This window comes from Protopterus annectens, chromosome 10.part0 (genome assembly GCF_019279795.1).
Source record: "Protopterus annectens isolate FY-2018-M chromosome 10.part0, PAN1.0, whole genome shotgun sequence".
In the NCBI taxonomy this organism is placed as follows: domain Eukaryota; kingdom Metazoa; phylum Chordata; order Ceratodontiformes; family Protopteridae; genus Protopterus; species Protopterus annectens.
This window is the reverse complement of record NC_056744.1, coordinates 570,190,715-570,211,275: the sequence shown is the minus strand read 5'-3', so window position 1 is coordinate 570,211,275 and position 20,561 is coordinate 570,190,715. Positions and strand designations below refer to the sequence as shown.

At 39.4% G+C, this 20,561-nt stretch overlaps 1 protein-coding gene across 3 annotated transcripts in view; it reads left to right on the top strand.

Moving 5' to 3' along the window:
- MED8 (mediator complex subunit 8) overlaps positions 1–20,561 on the top strand; it is a 264,897-nt gene that overhangs the window by 65,431 nt on the left and 178,905 nt on the right. For all 3 annotated transcript variants that reach the window (XM_044085415.1, XM_044085416.1, XM_044085414.1), the window contains exon 4: positions 10,146–10,286. In XM_044085415.1, coding sequence (XP_043941350.1) covers positions 10,146–10,286 — 141 coding nt within the window. The remainder of the gene's footprint in view (positions 1–10,145; positions 10,287–20,561) is intronic.

Below are 20,561 nucleotides of genomic sequence, written 5' to 3'. Positions count from 1 at the left end.
TGAATAGTCATGCAAAAAGGGGTGCAATGTATGAGCTTGATACATTCACCAGTGAGAATCATCGCTCGACCAGTGAGCAAACCCTAATAAATGAACCATCCAATGATAGTGAAAGGTGGATGTTGAGTGTTGAAGACCTCCTACTGTTCATCAAACCAATGAGGATGTGTGCAACCAGGTAACGAATGGGTCAGCAAATCAACAGGCAGATAGCAGTTATGCAAGCGTACAGAATGCTGATACATGATCCACATTTCCATTGGTGAGCACTGTTTCTGCAGAATGTATGAATATGGGTACTACATCATTGAATGGTGAGGTTTTTTCCATGCCTATGAGGCCTGTAGTAGTGAAGTTACCAGAGAAAGTGGAGGTATGAAAACGGCTGCAATCACGAGGGAGGTCGCAGCAACGAGTGAACCGGAGTGGAATAAAGAGGAAGAACGACAGTCTGTTATCTTACAGCAAGCAGGGAGGGAAATAACAAGTAAGCATACAAATACAGTGATGAACTTATCAGAATTTAATTTATCAGCAGCCAGTATCAGTTTACTTGATAAAGGTCTACAGTTTATTCCAACAAAAGCTGATGCTATTATTGCTGTGTTAACCGATTGACGAATTTTTATCAGAAATGTTAGCTTAAAGCTTATTTTTAATGACACAAGTGAATATATGAATGTATGCAGAAAGTTGAGCACATTTATTTGTAATAATTGTCCATTGTTAAATGCTTTTATGAATGTATGTGAGCAAGAGCTAAGGTTATTATATGAAAGTAAAACGAAAAAGGGTTTTAATTTAATGTATGAGGAATATAAAGCATTTAATGAATTATGTAAAAATAATGTAATAATAAAACAAGCTGTAAGGGGGCACAGTCCTTTTTAACAAGTCAGAATACATTGATCTAATAAATGAATTTCAAATGGATATTACAACTTTTAAAGGAATTAATTTTTCTGAAATTAAGAAGCATATAGCAGAAGTTAATTTGTTTATGATTTACAATTGCGGGGTGATATTTCATTAGATCTTTTTAATTATTTTACAGTCTCTTGTTGGAAAATACCAGTTACTTATGGTATCCCCAAGTTGCATAAATCTTTAACGAGACCCTCAATGAGACCTATAGTCTCAGGGAGGGGATGGGTGACTGAACCTCTATCCATTTATGTGCAAAATATTTTAAGTAAATGTTTACCTTTGTGCCCCAGTTATAAAAGATATGGGGGACTTTTTGACTAAGGTCTATAAAAGGTATAAAAATAGAAGTGAAAATGAGTATGTAATGGTTACGCTTGACATAAACTCACTTTTTACAGTTATTCCTAATGACTATGGCATTGAAGCCATATGTGAGTTTTTATACAATAGTACTGATATGGCTGGTAGAATGATAGAAAATGTATGTAGTTTAATAGAAATTGTTCTTACTAAAAACATTTTTCTATGTAATGGTAAGGCATTTTTGCAAATAGAGGTAGCCATGGTGACTCCATGGCTAACACCTATGCAAACATAGTACTGAATCAGTGGGAATGTCATTGTGTTAAAACAATACATTTTTCTTTAAATGGGTTAGCAGAACTATTTTATCAACGTTTTGTAGATGACTGCTTTATGATATGGAAAGGAAATCAACAGTGTTTGTTAGATTTTGTTGAATATTTGAATAATACTGTGACATTTGTGAAGTTTAAAATGAATTTTTCTTATAATAGTATAGCATACTTAGATGTTCATCTATATAAGGAATTTGATTCTTTGAAAACTTGTGTATTTAAGAAAGAGATGTGAGTGAATAAATATACCCATGCTAAGAGTATGCGTGCCAGGCATATTTATCGTGGAATAATAAAAAGTCAGCTCTTGAGGGTTAGCAGACTTAATACAGATGAAATTAAATGTAAAGAACAAATGGAAGAGTTACTATGTGATTTTATGAATAGAGTATATAATAGAGATTTAGTTGTAGAAGTTATGAATGATGTGTTAGATAAAAGATTAGCACCACCTTTTTAGTGAAGGAACAGGAGATGTATTTCAATCAAGGAACAATATTACAGGTAATAATATAATTCACTATGTTACAACTTATAGTAATATGACAGGGAAAGTAGAGAATATTATTCAAAAAAATGGCGAATATTGATGTCTATGCCTGAGTTAGTAGCCCTTTTGGGTGATAAACCAAGATTTACCTATAGAAACAGAGTAAACTTGAAAAGACATTTATGCTGTAAAAGATTTGAATAGTAATCTTACAATTCCTGTATTGAGCAAGTATGGCACACTTCCCTGTCATAATTGTATGCAGTTGTAAGAATATATGTGGGCTCTTACTATTTCAACATCCCATAAACAGAAGGAAATATCAGATTAGATGTCAAGCAACAAGTCTATTTAGGGACATGTAAAATGTGAAAGTTTTTATGTAGGAACATGCTTGAGGCGATTAAAGGACCGTATTATTGAGCACAAGTCTGAAATTAGAAGGAATGTAAAAACAAATGCTTAAGCAATACTTATTATGGATAGGGGTCAAGTGCATGATTTTAAGTTTAACATTTTAGAAGTAATGTATAGGAACCTTACAGGTGGGGATTCTAATAATAAACTTGAAATAGCAGAATATAAGTGAATGACTAGGCTAGAGGCTGATAAACAACCAGGGTTGAATAATATAATAACAATAAAACCCATTTTGGCTGAGAAACAGAAGCAATATAAGTAATTAAGAATTTGTATACATATGCATTGCTTACGATATAGTTTGAAGAATTTTTACTTTATTGAATGTGAATAATTTGCATATTTAATTAACTATGTATTTATTGCTATTGGATGGCTGTGTCATGTGCTGTGTTTTACTATGATATAAAAAGACTGACTTTTTAATTGAATGGTGAATACTGATGAAGGGTGTTTTTCCCAAAAGCTTTGTTCTTTGTATAATAGATTAAGCGTTTCTACCAGTGTTATTTGTTTTCTCTCGTCCAGACATCCATCCCCAGCTGGGTCCTCCAGGTGCTTGCTCCCTACAAATGTGGGCAGGATGATGAGGTCCTTTCTCAAAACTCAGATTGAATTGGTGATTCTTGTGTCCCCTGCCCATCTGGCTAGGGATTCCTCTCCTACCCCTTTGCTGGTTTCTCCCCATCTGTTTTATATGGGTTCAGACTTTCATGCCCTGGGACACATAGGGGAGGAGATGGAGGGGTTCCTAGAGGCCAGTCTGTCTCTACCCTCTCAGAGTCCCTGACTGCCTCTGCTTGGCCTCCTGGACCTGACCTGTCACTCCAGAGTCCTTGGGTGGGGGCTCCGGACCTGTTTTTCAGACAGGTCCCTTCCCCTTGGTGCTTTGGCCCTTGACAGATCAGGCTGGTACTGTCTGGAGGCCAGGAGGCACTGGCTTGCTCTGGTCCCTCTTCTCAGGCAGGCTTGCCTGACGGGAGTGCTGATGGGGCATCGTCCAGGCCTTTGGCCTTCTGGGTTGTAGAGAGGACTTTTTCCTCCAGTGGAGTTTCCTCCCTAGCTTTCCAGGGACCATCGCAGCCCCCTAGAGTGGACTCTTCCCATCCCGTTCCTGGTCAGCCCTCTCAAACTAGCCTTCATGTGGGAGTCACCCTCTTGAGTTCCCCCTCTCTTCCTATTCTTCCCTGAAACCCCTCCCTGGAGGAGGTGCCTCGGAAGAAATTGTGCAAGAGGAGATATCTAGACTTCCCTGCGGAGTCTCTTACCGAGTATACGGACCTCGATGAAGGGGATGGATCCCCCAGATCTCCACCCGAAGATGTCTCATTTGGGGACATCTTAGAGATCATCAAGCTTAAAGGCAGATTGTTTTCCCTACCCCCATTCTCCAAGAAGTCCGTGTTCCTGAAGGCTTTCAAGACGGGACCATCTACCTCCTTGGTTTCATCCCCTGCTGTCCAACTTATAGACCTTATCGCCAGCAGGACATGGAAGCCGGATACTGTGCAGCCTGTTCCCGAGTGTGCCGATAAATTTCTCATCCCCTATTCTGACAAACAGCTCTGGTCTAAGGGTATGTCATTTAATGCTATTGTGGTAGCTGCGGCCATGAAGAAAGAGCTGGCGGAACAGAGAATGTCTGTTCATCCTCCGAAGCGAGAGTCCCGTGTGATTGACAGACATGGAAAGTGTCTCTTTGCCTCAGCTACCTTCAGTCTGCAGGCGCTTAACTACTAGGCACATATCACCTGACTATAGAGGGAGTTGGTCAAGGAGCTTGCCATGTCCCTTTCTGAGTTACTGCCTGCCGGGAGCTATGTAAGATGTCCCTCAAGCTGTCTACACTCACTTCCCTAGCTAATTCCTCAAGGAGGCTGATTGCCAACTGTGCAGAAGGCACCTCTTGTGCAGCCGGTACAGGCATCATTATTCAGCATCACGCTTGGCTGCCCTTTGCGGAGTTCTTTAAGGCTTCCTTCACTAATGCCCCTTTGACGGAGCTTCCCTCTTTGGCCCTTCGAAACACCCGCAGTGAGCAGGAAGGCAAGACCTTGTCGACTGTGGAAATCAAATTTTGTACCCCTCAGTGCCCTTTCTCCAAGATGCAGCGAGGGTCCAGGAAAGTGTGGTTTTACAAGTCGCAGTCAGCCTTGCAAGATGCTCAGGATGAGCCCTCTTCTAGAGGTCGAGGGAGAGGGTTTAATGCAGATGCCACCCCAGAGGAAAAGTGGGTCTGCAAAATCAGGCCTCCAGGGGACCTTTCTCTGAGAAGCTGCCCCCCCAGCACTCCTGAGGCACTGCCCAGCTTTCATGCCCTGGAGGGAGTTGGGGGTTGTTTGTCACTGCACCCTTTAGCCTGGGCAAACATTACAAAAGATCGCTGGGTGCTAAACATTATTTTCAGGGGATATTCTGTTCCATTTTCTCAGTTTCCACCTCCAATAAGAAGATACCTCCCTGATCCGCCACCCCATCGGAGGGAGTTAGCTCAGAAAGAAGTGCTCAAACTTCTTCAAAAGAGAGCCATCCAAGAGGTCCCTCCAGGACAACGAGAATTCAGAACTTACTCTTGCTTCTTTTTGGTGCCGAAGAAGATGGGGGACCTGCATCCAATTTTGGACCTCAGTGTGCTAAATCTCTCTGCCAAGAAGTCCAAGTTCCAGATGATCACTATCTAGTCCATCGTTCCTCTTTTGCACAGGGATGATTGAATGTGCTCCGTGGATCTCCAGGATGCGTACTATCATAAAAATAGGCACTCCAGGAGACATCTCCGCTTTTTTGTAGTGGGCCAATCACTACCAGTTCAGAGTCCTGCCCCTTTGGTCTCACCACAGCCTACCCGGGTGTTCGCCAAATGCATGGCAGTGGTCACAACTCACCTGAGACTGCAGAGATTCCAGGTGTTTCCTTACCTCTACGATTGGCTCCTCACAGCTCACACCAAGCATTATCTGGCCACAGCCGCTCAGTATGTGCTTCAACTGTTTGACCAGTTAGGGATTACAGTAAGTCTCCCCAAATCCAGCATGGCTGTTGTGTGTTGCATGAACAAGCAAGGGGGCACACGCTCTTATCTGCTTTGTCATGAGACCATGACTGTGTTGGAATGGGCGATGTCCCCTGGGTGCTTTCTCTTTGCAATGCACATTCCCAGCGAGTCCAACCTGTTGGCGGACAGATTCAGCAGGGCAATCCTGATTCCTTACAAGTGGTCCCTAAATCCTTCAGTGGTGAAAGAAATCTTCCTTCACTAGGCTGACTTGAGTTGAAGTCTGTTTGCTTCCCCTCACAGCCACAAATGCAGCCGGTATTTTGCCCCGAGTCCCCCAAGGATGCTCTGGTTCACCATTGGCCTCCAGGTCTCTTTTTTATGCCTATCCTCCTATACCTGTCATTCCCAGAGTGCTTTGGAAAGCACAACATCTCAAGGCCACCTTGATCCTTACCGTCCCCTTTTGGCCTCGGCAGGTGTGGTTTCCCCTACTATCGTCTCATTTGAAGTACCCTACTCTGGTACTAGATCCCCTTCCGGATCTGATTTCCTATCCCTCCCAGCTTCCGACCCCTAACCTTCAGACTTTTCATCTGATGGCATGGTTTGTCCACTTCCCTTAATCTTGAGTCAGTCCAGGCTTGCTTCTGCCATCAAGAACATTATTCTGGACACTCAGAAATCATCCACCAGGAAAGTATATGTGAGTAAGCAGAAAACGTTTTGTAGTTGGACCAAGCAGCGAAATCTGGATCCCTTCTTTGCTCCCATCCCAGACATATTACTGTTCTTGTTTTCGTTTTTTCAAGAAGGGACTAGTTTCTCTATTGTCAAAGTGCAGTTGGCGGCTGTCTCCAATTTTCATGTTTGTGAGGAACCTACTTTCTCCTCTCACTTTTGTAAGGCATTTTTGAAGGTGTTTTTCTTCTCTGGTCTGCTGTCCAGGATCCCCCCTTGAGACCTTTCTTTTCTGCTGCAGTCTCTTACACAGAGTCCCTTTGAGCTTGCTGCTACATGTGACATTACATTTTTGTCATGGAAGACCACCTTTCTGGTGGTCATAACTTTGGCAAGAAGAGCTTCAGAGTTGCAGGCTCTTTCTATCAAGCCAACTTACATGGTGTTTCATAAAGATGCAGTGGCTCTTCGAACTAATCCTTCCTTCATGTCTTAGATAGCCATAGAAGCAAATCTAAGTCAGTCTATTCACTTGCCAGGTTTCTTCCCTAACTTTTCTAATAAAGGGGAATACCTGCTGCATATGCTTGATGTTCATAGACAGTTATTCTACTTGGATAGAACAAAGGGTTTCTGCAGATCTGACCAGCTGTGTGTGGCATTTTCTCTTAATAGAAAGGGTCAGGCAGTTTCTAAAGTTACTATTTCTCATTGGATTTCAAAGTGCATTTCCTTTGCCTATTAGTCTAAAGGTTTATCTTTACCGGGTCCAGTCAGAGCTCATTCCAATAGGTCAATAGGTACGTCAGCTGTCATTCTGTAGATGAAAATTGTGCGGCAGCCACCTGGTCTACACCTCGCACTTCTGTTAATCATTATAAGCTTGACATTGTCTCCAGGAACAGGGCTACCTTTGGCTCCACAGTTCTTCAGCATTTCCTTCTGTGAGACCACCCGTGATTTAGAGTAGCTGGGGACTCTGACCCAAAAGTGAGGAATAGTGACATGGATAACATCAGATAAAGAGTTATGTACTTACCATAATTTGGCATCTGTGTTATCCTTTGTCACTATTCATCACTATCCCTCCCTTGCCCTGCGGAACCTAGAGGAAGTGAAGATGTCCTGTCTGGTGGTCAAGGTCTTCCTTAGCTGCTTTATGGCTTTAGGGTAAACTCAATCTGAGGGGTTAGAGGGCAGCAAGGGATCATGGGAGTGGGAGGAGCTCAAGCCTAGAAGCTGTCTGCAAAGTTGCTGGCTTGGATCCAGTGTCAGATCCTATAACCCAAGAGTGATGAATAGTGACTTAGGATAACACAGATGCCAAGTTATGGTAAGTACATAACTCTTTTTTTTTTTTCATGACGGTTTTCCAAATCATTCACTGGCAGCTCTCCATTTTTGTAAGGCCTTCATCAAAGGAATCTTTTCATTTCAGACGTCAAATAGCCAGACCAGTTTCAGATTGGGACCTTAACTTTGTGCCTGATTGACTAAACCAGCTGGTTCAAAGGGCAGGCTAGTTAGACAATCTTAAGTTGTTGTCATGGAAAGCAGACAATCTTGTAGCTATTACATTTGCAGAGAGAGTTTCAGAGCTTCCTATTACATTTGCAAAGAGAGTTTCAGAGCTTCAGGGACATTGGGCATGACGTTTACTAATAAGGCAGAATACTTGTTGCACTGTTTGGATGTTTGCAGACAACTATTGTTTTAGTTGGATCGCACAAAGGGGTTCCAGAAAAGATGAGCAACTGCCCTATGCTTGATCAGAAGATTACTAAGGTTACATTGGCAAAATGGATCTGTGTGATTCCATTTCTTTTTGTTACATTTCAGTGGACAGACAGCTTTCTGTCCTACCAAAGGTTCACCCAGGGCTCAAGCTATGTCCGTGGCTTTCCTTTCCTCTCAATGAAATTATTGCAGCACTACTTAGTCTTCTCTGCATTACCCTTAGTAATTATTACAGTCTTCATTTTATTTCTACAGATGGAGCAACCATTCGCAGAGGATTATTGGGTAAAACCATCATGTTTAACTAGGGACTCTGCCCTTCAGATCCACTGTCCAAACAGACCTGAGGAATAAGTGAGTAATGTTACTAGAACATTAACTTTTTCTGGTTTCAGTCCAGGGAATGGAATAACCTGCCTTCCTCCCCTATCCTCATTTATGAGAGAGCTGTGAGGGACTGTAGTCTAATTTCCTTTCTTGACAGTTTCTATACTGATAGCACCTTGCTTAATGTCGGCATTGTTAATCTGGTGAAGACAACAGGAGCAAGTGATTATGGGTAGAGAGGAACTCAAGTTATAAGGAGTTCATTGCCATCACAAGAGGGTGCCAGAGGTACCAGTCCTGCAGTTCCAATTTCCAGAGACTAGAGAAATCTAACATTCCAGTAAGTACATAACTAACTTTCTCAAGGGTTATGAAGTTAATAATTTGGAAAAAGTAGTGAAGATAGCAAGATGAGCAGTTGTTCATCTTTAACCAGGGATGTGTTTGCACAGTATATTCTGAAGGCCTTTTTTAATAGTAACTAACAGGTCACTTGTCTAATGTCATAAGGCAAGTGTTCCACAACACTGGAAGAAAATGACAGGGAGACCCATCAGTTGTCCCACACAAATATTACCCAGGGCTGCTATATTTTCAAATTCTTTTTTTTTCTTCAGTTTTCAGTTAAGGCATTTATCAAAGTAAACAGACTCTGTAACACCATATAGTCTTTTAGTACTTGTACACTTAGTTTGTTTGAAAAAAGAAAAAAGTTTGCCATGTGATAAGACTGACTTCCTTAAGGAGACCCAGGCTTTTTTTCAGGGGATACCTGAGCTAGTCTTAAAGTACTGTGTACTTAAAAATGTTTTACCTATTCATTTTTAGTAGCATGTGGCATGGCTTAATACAGGACAGATAACCATTGGCTATGTGTGTTTTACTAAAAGTCATTAACAAAGTAATTAGGTGCAAAACCAAATATTTACATTTTCCATATTTTGTTGAGGAATTGCTTTGTTTCTGTACAGTGTAGCATATGTTTGCTTCAGCAAAGCTGACATGCTTCCACCCCAGAGGGAAAGATTGACCAGACAAGAACCACCACATTTCTCCCGTCTGGGTAGGTGGCGATCATGTCCTGCCCATCCCTCTTCATTTCACCTATTCCAGTGCCCAAGCAGCTATTTGAACTTTGGTGACAGTTGGGATTTTTTCTATTGGCAACTGAACCAGGATGTATTCCTTTACTAGAATATTTATTGTGTTGTGGGAACACTTGCACAGCTGTACCTTTTGGTAAAACATTTTTGTTGCTACTGACTTTTACTGGATTTAAACAAGTATACAGCCAGTTGAGTTGTTGTTATTCAGCAGTGCACATAATGTTAAACACATCAGCACCATGACACAGACCATTTTAGTCTTAAATGATAACATGAAAATGGCTTTAATCTGTAGTTTGGCTCTCCTTTTGCTATAAATATTATAGATATGGATAATGGAATTTTATCCAGTACTAATTCTTCAAAGCCCCATTTTTGAACCGATAACAGATTTTTGTGCTCAGAGAAGTAAGTATCAGTATACTAATTTTTACCACAGATTTTCACTGTGACATCTCACTTTTCTCAAAATGTTTTTAATACAATATTAAAATGGAACATGGCTGTCCTTTGTGCTTTTTGAAGTACAGCTACTTAGTGTGTCCACTTTGTTTGAAATAAGTTGTTGCACTTTCAGAAAGTATTAGTAGTAGTATATGAGCATTTTTCTAAGTTATTCTATATGCATGAATCAAATGCTGATGTGAAAGAGGTTGAGTGTTTCAGTAAAAGAGGATTGCATGGTTAAATCAGTTTGGGTGGGTAGAACTGGCACAAGAAGAAGAAGGGCTTGCTTGTGGAAATCATTGTAATGGACAAGTGAGAGAGAGAGAAAAAAAAAACACAGATGCATTATAAAATCTGTTGTTTTTCATTTCAACTAGAAAATCACAGAAGGCAGAGTCCCAGTGTTCAGTCATGAAGTGGTACCTGATCACCTCAGAACAAAGCCTGACCCAGAAGTGGAGGAACAAGAAAAGCAGTTGAATGCAGAAGTCGTCCGTCTTGGTGCAGAAGTGGCTCAGGTAGGGTACAGTCTATGCAGTATGATGGTCATTTTGCTAGTGTTTATGCATATGATAACATGGTGCAGAATTGCAACTTGGGGTGGCACATGTAAATCTAGTGCTAAACCTGTTTGACTTAACCGTAACTTTCCACCTTGAATCCACATCATTACTTCATCCTCCCAAATTGGCAGCCGTTGCGATGTAAGGGCTTAATGATAATTTGCAGACTGACAAAAATTGGACTAGCCTATCGGTTCTCAAAATGCATTTCTTCAGTAGTTCTTCACTTTAGCTGTATTTTTGTCATTTAAGTTTGCATTATCAACTTTTATAAGAATGATTTCTTCCAAAAACTGCCTGCCAGAGTTATTATAGTTTCTACCCTCCTTCATTATCCTTAAAGAAATTCTGCTTTCTTGCTGATGTGCTGACATCATTTTGGGGTCAGCATAGTCCATTGCCTAGTCAGCAAGAGGGAGAAAGGAGGTCAGAGAGAGAGGATTTACACACTGCGGCAGCTTTAATTATATTTTTTGACATTTTCAGTGACAAGGTTAGTTATGCATTGTCGGTTAATCAGGTCTTCAAATCTCTGTGCATTATACATTCCTTTTATATGAAAGAAATGTGAAACCTACTTCTTTTTCACTGTCCCCCAAGCATACCACATGCAGCACAAAGTCCATAACTCTTAATTGTGTCTGCTTTTGCTTAATATCACTAAGTCTTACCTTTCATCTGTTCATTATTTTTGCAGAATGCTCTTGATTTTACCTCATGTTTCTCCTGTCCATCCCCATAAAAACTTTAAATTTTCTAGTAGATCACTGAGGATTACAGATCACTAATGCTAGCTATTAGAATTTCATAGTTTGTAGTTCATTTTGCCTAGAACATGATTGCTAATGTAAAACCTGTTCCAGTAATATAAACGTACTGCACTCTGCCTATGTGCAGCATTAACATATTTACTTACAAAAAAGAGAGGAAAGAGACCCAGCCTTCAAGTACAGGAGGAGCAAAGAAGATTAAACTTTGCGTCATCAAAGTGACAAGTATGATGATGCAAAGACAGGAAGTAAAGCCCTTATAAGTCTGCAAAGAGCTAAAGTTTGCAAGCAGAAAATAACAATAAAAAAGTGATAAAATATCCAGTAAATTTTTGTTTATTTTATTTTATTTTAACATTTGTTTACTAAGAAAGTTTGACTTGGAACAAAGCCAGTTTTCAGCAGAGTCCCTGAGAGAAATACTCCAGATGGATTTTTAGAGTGGAAAGCCATCCTGTCATCTAAGAAGAAAGAGAAATACTGCAGGTATTCGGAAAAATGGCTACCCATGATCTTTAAGCATCAGAAAAGATGTGGGTTACTTTTAAGCATTTACTGATTTTATGTGAAAATAAGATAATAGTAACCACTGTATACTGATTAACATCTTTTTTTTAAGATGGAAAATTAATTAGGATGTCTCATTCCATTCATACCGTTCAATATTATGTTATGATTTATCTTGAGTCTCACTTTTCGGATTTGAGTGGATAGATGGAATGAACCTGTGGTTGCATTTTGGAGTCTTTGTGATTTTTTGAGTAATTTCTTTTGTAGCTCTTGTATTATGGAACTTTGCAGCTTTTATTGGACAAACAATATTCCTCCATTGAAAAGAAAACACTGATTCACCAGTTTGGAAGAAAGCTTTTAAAATGTAGTGCTAGACTAATGTGCTTGTCTTGCAAAGTTCATATTGAATGTTTTGGTTTATCTATATCTGAAGCTGGAAGAGCTCTTTGAGATGTACAGGAAACTCCTTATTGATGTAGAGAAGCGACCAGATAAAAGGGTGTGTGGGATAGGTAGAGTTCATTATCTATCAGCAGTCTCATACAGTAAAACGGAAATAACTAGACCACACTACTCGCCCAATGTAATGTAAGACGATAGCTTACAAGACAACAGTTCGACTGCTGAATCCTACACTAAAGCACTGTATGAGCACATCTACTCATGCATGAATCGTGCCATCTCAAATAGAACCAAGATGCTCTCCTCCAAAAAAAGGAAGCCAATCTGGTGGTCCCCTGCCATAAACAAACTTTACAAAAGGAAGAAACTGTTGCAGAAAAGAGGAAAATCCCAGGATGCAAAAAACTCTCTTACCAGCCTCAGTAAGAAACTGAGATCCCTCATAAAATCCTCCAAAGCTAGTTATGAAACTAAAATTGCCAAAGATTCCAAAGACAACCACAAGGCATTTTATAACTATGTCAGGACTCTAAATGGCAATGTTCAGATCTGCTCTGAGCTAAAACAGAATGGCATTAAATATACTGATCCCAAGGTTATTGCCAATATCCTGGCAGATAAATTCTGTGCCAACTTCACCCCCCTCTCACCCCCTAAATGGTCCATCTCAACACCGGAAGATTGCCAAATTTCAGTAATAATGGCCACGCAGGTAAAAAATGCACTCTCCAAAGCTAAGAGTACAGCATCCATGGGACCAGATGATAAACCGGGCTGTGTACTACATGAACTACAATATGAACTGGCACCTCACCTAAGTGTCATGTTTAATCATAGCCTCACCTCAGGTTTCGTGCCCACTGAGTGGCGCAGAACTACAGTTATCCCACTCCACAAGGGGGGATCCACCTTGGATCCCGGAAACTACCATCCCATCAGTCTGACGAGCCTTATCTGCAAGGCCATGGAGTGTATTATCATGGAACTTATAAACAAAGACATTGGCAACCTTCAAACACTGGACCCCACCCAATTTGGGTTCATGAAGGGCCGATCTTGTCTCCTGAACCTGATTGACTTCTTTGAATCAGTCTCCAGAGCCATGGACAAGGGTAAGGTGGTCCACACAGCCTATCTAGACCTCGCCAAGGCCTTTGACATCATCCCTCACTCTGGAATCATAGATAAACTTACTAAGGTGGGCATTAATCCCTATGTCACCCAATGGGTTTCCAACTGGCTTACTGACAGAACCCACACTGTAAAAGTAGCCAACTCCAAATCCAGCTTCAGACAAGTGGAGTACCCCAGGGTTCAGTCCTGGGACAGCTCTTGTTTGGCATCCACTTCTCTGAAGTACAGGCCCAACACTAAGGGACTCTGGCTAACAAAGTTTGCAGATGACTGCAAACTGGGAGCCGTTATTGAATCCCCAAATGATGTGGATACTCTACAAAGGGGCCTTACAGAAACAGGTGCTTGGTGCCAGAGCCATGGGCTCAGGCTCAATGCCAAGAAATGTTTAGTTATCCCCTTTGGGGAAAAAAAATTTACCCGTGAATTACCACATAGGTGGCAGTACACTGAACACCAAAAGTGTGATAAGAGACTTAGGGACACAGGTGGACAGTGGTCTTGCCTTCGATAACCACATCGCCACAACAGTCAGGAAATCCTTCTATGTGGCACACCTCATCACTAAGGGCTTTTCATCCAGAAAAAAGGAGGTCATTGTCCCACTGTACTTATCCCTCATTAGACCCATTATAGAATACAACGCCCCATTTGGTATGTACCTCTCAAGACATCTGCAACAACTGGAAAGGCCGCAGAAATACCTCACTAAAAGAATCACAGGCCTCAATCAGATGCCCTATGCTGACCACCTTAAAAAACTCCAGCTAAACTCTGTCGCATATCGTCTACTCAGAGGCGATCTCTGCTTGACATACAAGGCCATGTCAAACCCAGAGCTATTGGACATGCTACACTTAAAGAAATCCCAATCCCTCAGAGCCACGTGCTCCTGGGATCTAAACCTTGTCATCACAATAAACAAAACATGCTGGAGGGATCGGTTCCTGACCCAGAGACTCCCCAGACTCTGGAATAGACTGCCCATACATGTCAAGCAGAGTGCCTCTTTGGCCCTCTTCAAAAGGAACTTTGACGATTGGATGGGAGAAAGGAAGTTCACCCTGGGGATCACATCAGTCGCCCTGCCAGACAGGGGTCCAGGGAAGTAAATGGTGTGGGAAGAAGTAGCCAGGGAATTGTTATGGCTAGGCTTGTACAGGCCCTATGGCTGATGGCCTAGTACCAGCCTATGAACAGTCAGCCTTCATCAACCACCAAAGTGCGGAAGCATACATAAGCTGCCAGCTCCTACCTTTCATTTGCTGTGATAGTTTTATATCATCGTTATCAACCCCATTTTCTACATGGGTCATTTGTTGTCAGCTGTCACCATTTCACTCTGTTCAATGCCTCTGTCCTGCCTTCTTCAACATTCATGCCTGACTATCGCAGGTCTTCTCTCACACAGTCTATCCATTGCTTTATTGGATGCCCTCGTTTCCTCATGCTTTTCCCCATCTGTCCCAAATCATCTTCACCAGATTTCCTTCTACTTTGCTGCACATGTGCCTGAACACCTGTAATCTGTTCTCTTTGACCTTTTCTGAAATTGGAGCTACTTCAGCTTTTGCTCTTATGTCCTCATTTCTTCATCTGTCCCACAATGTGCATCCTACCACCCATGTCAGGCAGTTTGTGACATCTAGCTTCCTCACTAGCGATAGTTTTGCAACAGACTAGAATCTTAATAGTGCCTCAGTTCTCACAATGACCTGACTCAAACACCTTATGTGCACTGACCTTGTTCATGTTAGTGTTAACTCCTATTATGCATCCTAGGTCCACAGTACTAAATCTGCAATAACTACAAATGGGTTTTGAATCAGCAGTTTCATCCCCCCCCCCTTTTGCATTACATTGTAGTTTGCGGTATGGTGCCCAGTCTTATACTTTGTTCACCTCATGTCAGCTCACTCTTCAGCCAGCAACAGTTATATACTTCATGATCACAGAGTCTTCTAACTCCATCCCACTGTCTTTGACAGAAAGCTATGTGGCTTTCCTTCATACCTTTCAAAGCACACTTGTTGCTAACCAGTCAGGAGTAGGGGGGGGGGGGGCACTGGTTACAGATATGCACAGCATGTGCAGATGGTCCTGCTTACTCTTGTCAGTACATACATACATACTTTTTTACAGTTTTTTGACTGGAAACGCGTGATATTCATACTGATTAGAGGAAATTTGACCATGAAACTGGGGAGTTTCCCTTACTGCATGAATGAGGAGAGGAAAGCTATTGAGAGTTTGAAGGTGGAAAATGTGAATTTGGAGAGAAAAAAATATTCAGTATGGAGTATCAGAATGTAGATAAAGATTCTTGTATGGTGGATGATGCAAATAAGCAACATTTAGCTGTCTCAGTGGAGAATGAAATAAGCAAATCTGTTGGAGTGATGCATATAACAGGACTGGCTTGCAGGTGGTCATCTATTGAAAGTAATCAAACAGGATAGTCCAGGTGACAGTCCGCTGTTTCATGGGTGACATGGCAGCTAATTTTTTCAGAAGTGCGAAGGATGGTAATGTGGAGAAGAAACTTAAGACCAAAGGCTGATGTAGTGATAAACCAGAAGTTAGAAAATAAAAGCTGAATAACAGAAAATTCCAACTCAAAGAATGTCAATACTTCATTACAGTATTTTCTTTTCCAACAACGTCAATACTTTATTACAGCAAAGCTTTTGAATATAAATCCTACTTCAGTGCAATATACAATCTGTAGCATTCTTTCAGTTTTTGTAAAACGAGTAAAATCATGTGAGCACGGCCAGCTAATCACATCATTTCTACAATAATTCAATTAACATTTTAGCTTAGAGATATAGCAGTTCCTTAAAAAGTACTTAGTCATACTTTCAACTCTGTTTATAAATACATACTAGAACTATATACTTAAATAAGTCTACGTAGTTTTTAAGGAGCTACTATATCTCTAAGCTAAAATGTTAATTGAATTATTGTAGAAATTATGTCATTAGCTGGCCGTGCTTACATGATTTTACTCTTGTTTTACAAAAACTGAAAGAATGTTACAGATTGTATATTGCACGGAAGAAGAATTTATATTCGAAAGCTTTGCTGTAGTAAAGTATTGACATTCTTGGGAAAAAAATGCTGTAATAGTATTGACGTTCTTGGAGTTGGAATTTTTCTGTTAATGTGGAGAAGAAACCAGGTGATGTGACAGCAGTAAATGCAGAAGGCCAACAAGGAGAGCTTCTGCAAACTGTAAGCAAAACTCTTTTTTAAAAAAAGGAGACCAGCTGTAAGAATAAGACCAAAAATGACACTGTAGTAGGGGTTATGTATGGGACAACTTGGTAACTGTTCTGGGATTTAGAGCTCAATATAGTCTGTCTTTTATACATATAGGGACAGTGACTTTTTGTGACTTAACGTTTGAAACTGAGAGACTGATGATGGAATTTCTGGAACAGTTTAACAAAAAGGACATTTATCCATGGAGCAGTTATTTGTTTTCTAGTAGTATCTTAAATGTTTAAAAACAATGTTCCTGGACTTTTAGAACTGATGAACTGGAAGAAGAGAATGTAAAAAAAAGCATGCAAGATTGTGTGAAACAGTTGATAACATTGTGAAAGTTAGAGACTAGAAACTTATGGAATGGAGGCTGGGGGTAGGAAGCTGTTTTGAAGTACGAAAAACATGGTGAAACACTTTGCCAAGTGTTTTATTTTTGTGGCTGGTCTTAGAGGGGCATTAAAATATGTTGGTCAGCCTAAGTCATGTTTCTTTTGTATGGGAATTTTTGTCATTTAATTAATGATAATCACAAAATACAGTGTAGCCAGTGTGGAGAGAAAAGAAATACAGCAAGAAGGTGTATGGCTGAATGAATAAGGGACACTTTTGGATAGATTTTCTTGAGCAAACAGTAAATGTAAAAGAAGGGAGAAGGTAAGAAAACATAGATGAAGGATGACAAGAGACTGGGGGAGAATAAGATCTAGGTAAAGAAGAAACTGCAAAAGAAGAAAAAAATCTGAAGAAGAAAAATATGGACAGAGACAGCATGAAGAAAGAGAGGTCAGGAGAAGGGATTGATACTAGTATATTTTTTTGAAGTTCTGCCAGTGAAAAATCTGATTCTGAATATCAAAGGTTTTGTACATAAACCCAGGAAAAATATTCGGCAGGGGAAAGAGTAAAAGCAAGAAAAAGAAAATTAAAAAGTATTTTCCCCTAAACTAAATAAGGAAGAGCAACAGTTATAATGTGCTTTTTAGTAAATGTGAACAGTAGGGTCTGTATTAGAAGACCAAAGACGCATTCTTTTGAATGCATCTTGGTCGAACTGAAAAGGCTGAAAATGCAAAATATCGATATGGCTGTTAAGCGAATTCTAAATACATAAAAATGCAAATGAATAATGCTGATGAGGAAGGGAAAGCGTTCTGGAGTGGCTACATCCTGTTAAAAAAAAAATAATAAAATACTAGATGTAACATTGGTAAGGATGGGAAGGTTAACTGCTGGAAAGAATTCGCTTGGCTGCTTCGGTACTTTGCTGTTTTCGGCACTGTAGTGCAGTCTCGGAGTTGGTATATTTAAGTAGGTGGGTTGGGGGACGAACCCCCCACTTAATGTACTGTTTGAAATTCAGTTTTTTTTTTTTGTTTTTGTTTTTTTTTTTTATTGGAACAGCGATTTATTTTTTTCCCTTGGAAAAAAAATTGCTGTTCTGACACTTCGACATTGTAAGCTTTCGCTTACATAGGGTCGATCAATCACCGTTCACTGTTTTAAGCATTCAGTGATTTAATGTAGATCCAAACAGCATCATTAACACAGTAAGAAGGATGGAGATAATGGAATGATGTGCTAAATGTGATATGGATATTATTCTGTTAGAGTATGTAAGATTCCTGATAGGGAAAGAAGACTGCATACATAAAAATGTGCAATTGAAATGCTAATATGGAACTTGGGAAGTGAACGTTCTTCTGGAGTGGCTACATCCTGTTAAAAAAAAAATAATAAAATACTAGATGTAACATTGGTAAGGATGGGAAGGTTAACTGCTGTGGATGTGATGTGGAGAGAACATATTTATAAAATTTACTAACACGGAAGGGAACAATCTGTTTCATTAAATATTAAGCAATGTGGTGGTTAACATGAACATTATAATTGCAGTAGATTTTAATTGTGATTTAAGGGGAAGATGTAAAATGAAAGGTAAAGATACAGGAAGTTATAAAATGTGGTAAATTAGCAGTGTGGAACAAAAGTCAGTGGACTTGTAGAAGAGGAGCACTTGAATATGGAATTGATTATTTTGTATTATCACAAGGCTTGGGTGTATCGAATGATGAAACAGTTGTGACTGCTTTTTCAGACCCATTTAGCAATATTAATGGAGGTGATGGAAGAAAGTGAGTATATTAAAATTGGAAAGGGAATAAAAAGAATAAATGAGAAATTGTGGGATGAAATTGGAAGGTGGAAAGTATTGCATGTATGGAGGATCACATAGCCATGAAGGACTTCTACAAAAAACTGGTCTTAATGGTGGATTAAACTTAAAAGAAATATGAAAAGTATTTTTCAGTGGCAGGATGATGTAAGAAATGAAGACAAAGTGAAGTATGGGAAAATTTATAGAAATGTAGTAGAAAATTTTGAGAATAATACAAGAGCATTATGATATAGAAAAATAAATGAATAAAAGAAATTGAGAAACAAAGCATTACTGTTTAGGCAGAGATATTTACAAGGGAGAAGGGAGGTGGTATCTACATATTAGAGTAAAATAGTAAAGGGATGTATTAGTGTAATGAGGAAAATGTAAAAGGAGCGGTAGAAAACAATAGAGCAAATTAGGAGTGTACATATGGAAAACAAAACCGAATGGAAAATAAAGAAATTTCCAAAAGGAGTTAAGGCAGAATTTGAAACTGGAGTTGCTATTAGTGAATTGGATGAAGTATTTGGGAAAGTAAATGTTGTTTCAGGCCCAGATGGTATAGGGTATGGAATGCACAAAAAATAATGGACAGGCAGAGTGTAAAATGTACTGAAATAAATGGTGAAGGAAGAGTTTTATGAAAAATTATGTAGTGGACTATTAAAATTTGTATGGAAGAGAGATGGGAAGAATGAAACAAAAACATTGGAGACTCATCACACTAAATAACACAGAATTATAAAATGTTTATGGGAAATGATAGAGAGGAGAATGGAAGTAAGGATGAGGGATATGGAAGAAAGCATGTATGTGTGTGTATATGTATGTATGTGTGTGTGTGAAGCTTTGTGGGATGTTATGGAGAAATGCATAATAGTTTTTAGAATTAGGAAAGAGGGGTATGTCAGCATATCAGAATAATAGAATGAAAGTGTTAGTAAATGGGTGGCTGAGTAAAGAAATATGAATGAAGTGTGGTATAAGACAAAGACATCCCACAAGTGGAATATTGTTTGCACTAGTGATGACTGCAGTAGTAAGTGAAGTAGCTTATAAAATGAAAGTTGCTAGATATGTGATGCAAAAGGAGGTGGTGATACAGGTAGATTTGGCATACACAGGTGATACAGTTGTTAAGAACAAAATATAGATGATGAAGTATTATTTTTTTAATAGATGTTTAAAGTAAATGTGAATAACCTTGTATAAAAATAAAAGTAAGAGTTTGGGTGATGTGTTGAAAATTGGGGTAAGTATTTTTTAGTGAATGAAGTGTCTTTGTTAGGAATAAAATTTTGTGAAAGTGATGGTGGTGTGATGCAGTATGAGGGTTTGATAAAAGAAATGAAAAAATATCTTCTTTAGGGACAAATAAATTAACATTCAGGAAGAAGGTTTATATGGTGAATTCAGTATTAATGGGGAAATGACAAAGATGTCCAACATTTATATGATCCCAGAAAAATATGAAGACGAAATTGTGCATTTGGTGTTTTCTTTCATATGGGGTTAATGATTAAACCCAAGGGAAAAAAAGTGTGTTGTACATGAGTAAAGATGAAAGGGAATTGGGATTACTTAATCCAGATGTTTGTTCTACTTCTTTAAACTTGTATACAGTATTAAGTTAGGTAAAGGAAGACGACAAGAATTTAATAGTGAGAATATTTAAATGCAAGTACAAAAATTCTGGGAGACTGTAAGAATAAGAAAGGGATTAAAAGAATATGTAAGTGAAAAAATTTAAATTTACCAAGAAAAAATACTAACATGGAAAATGGTGGTATAGAGAAAGATACAAAGATGTGGTATAATAATGTGATGCAACACTATTAGTATTATTGTTTTTTAAATTCATGAGAAATTTTCCAGAAGTGTTTACTACCTTGGTGCACTACTCTGTTCTTACTTTAATGGCTTTTAGAGTGTTAGGATTTCCTATGGAGACCGGTAATAACCAAGTTGCCAGTAAAGGGG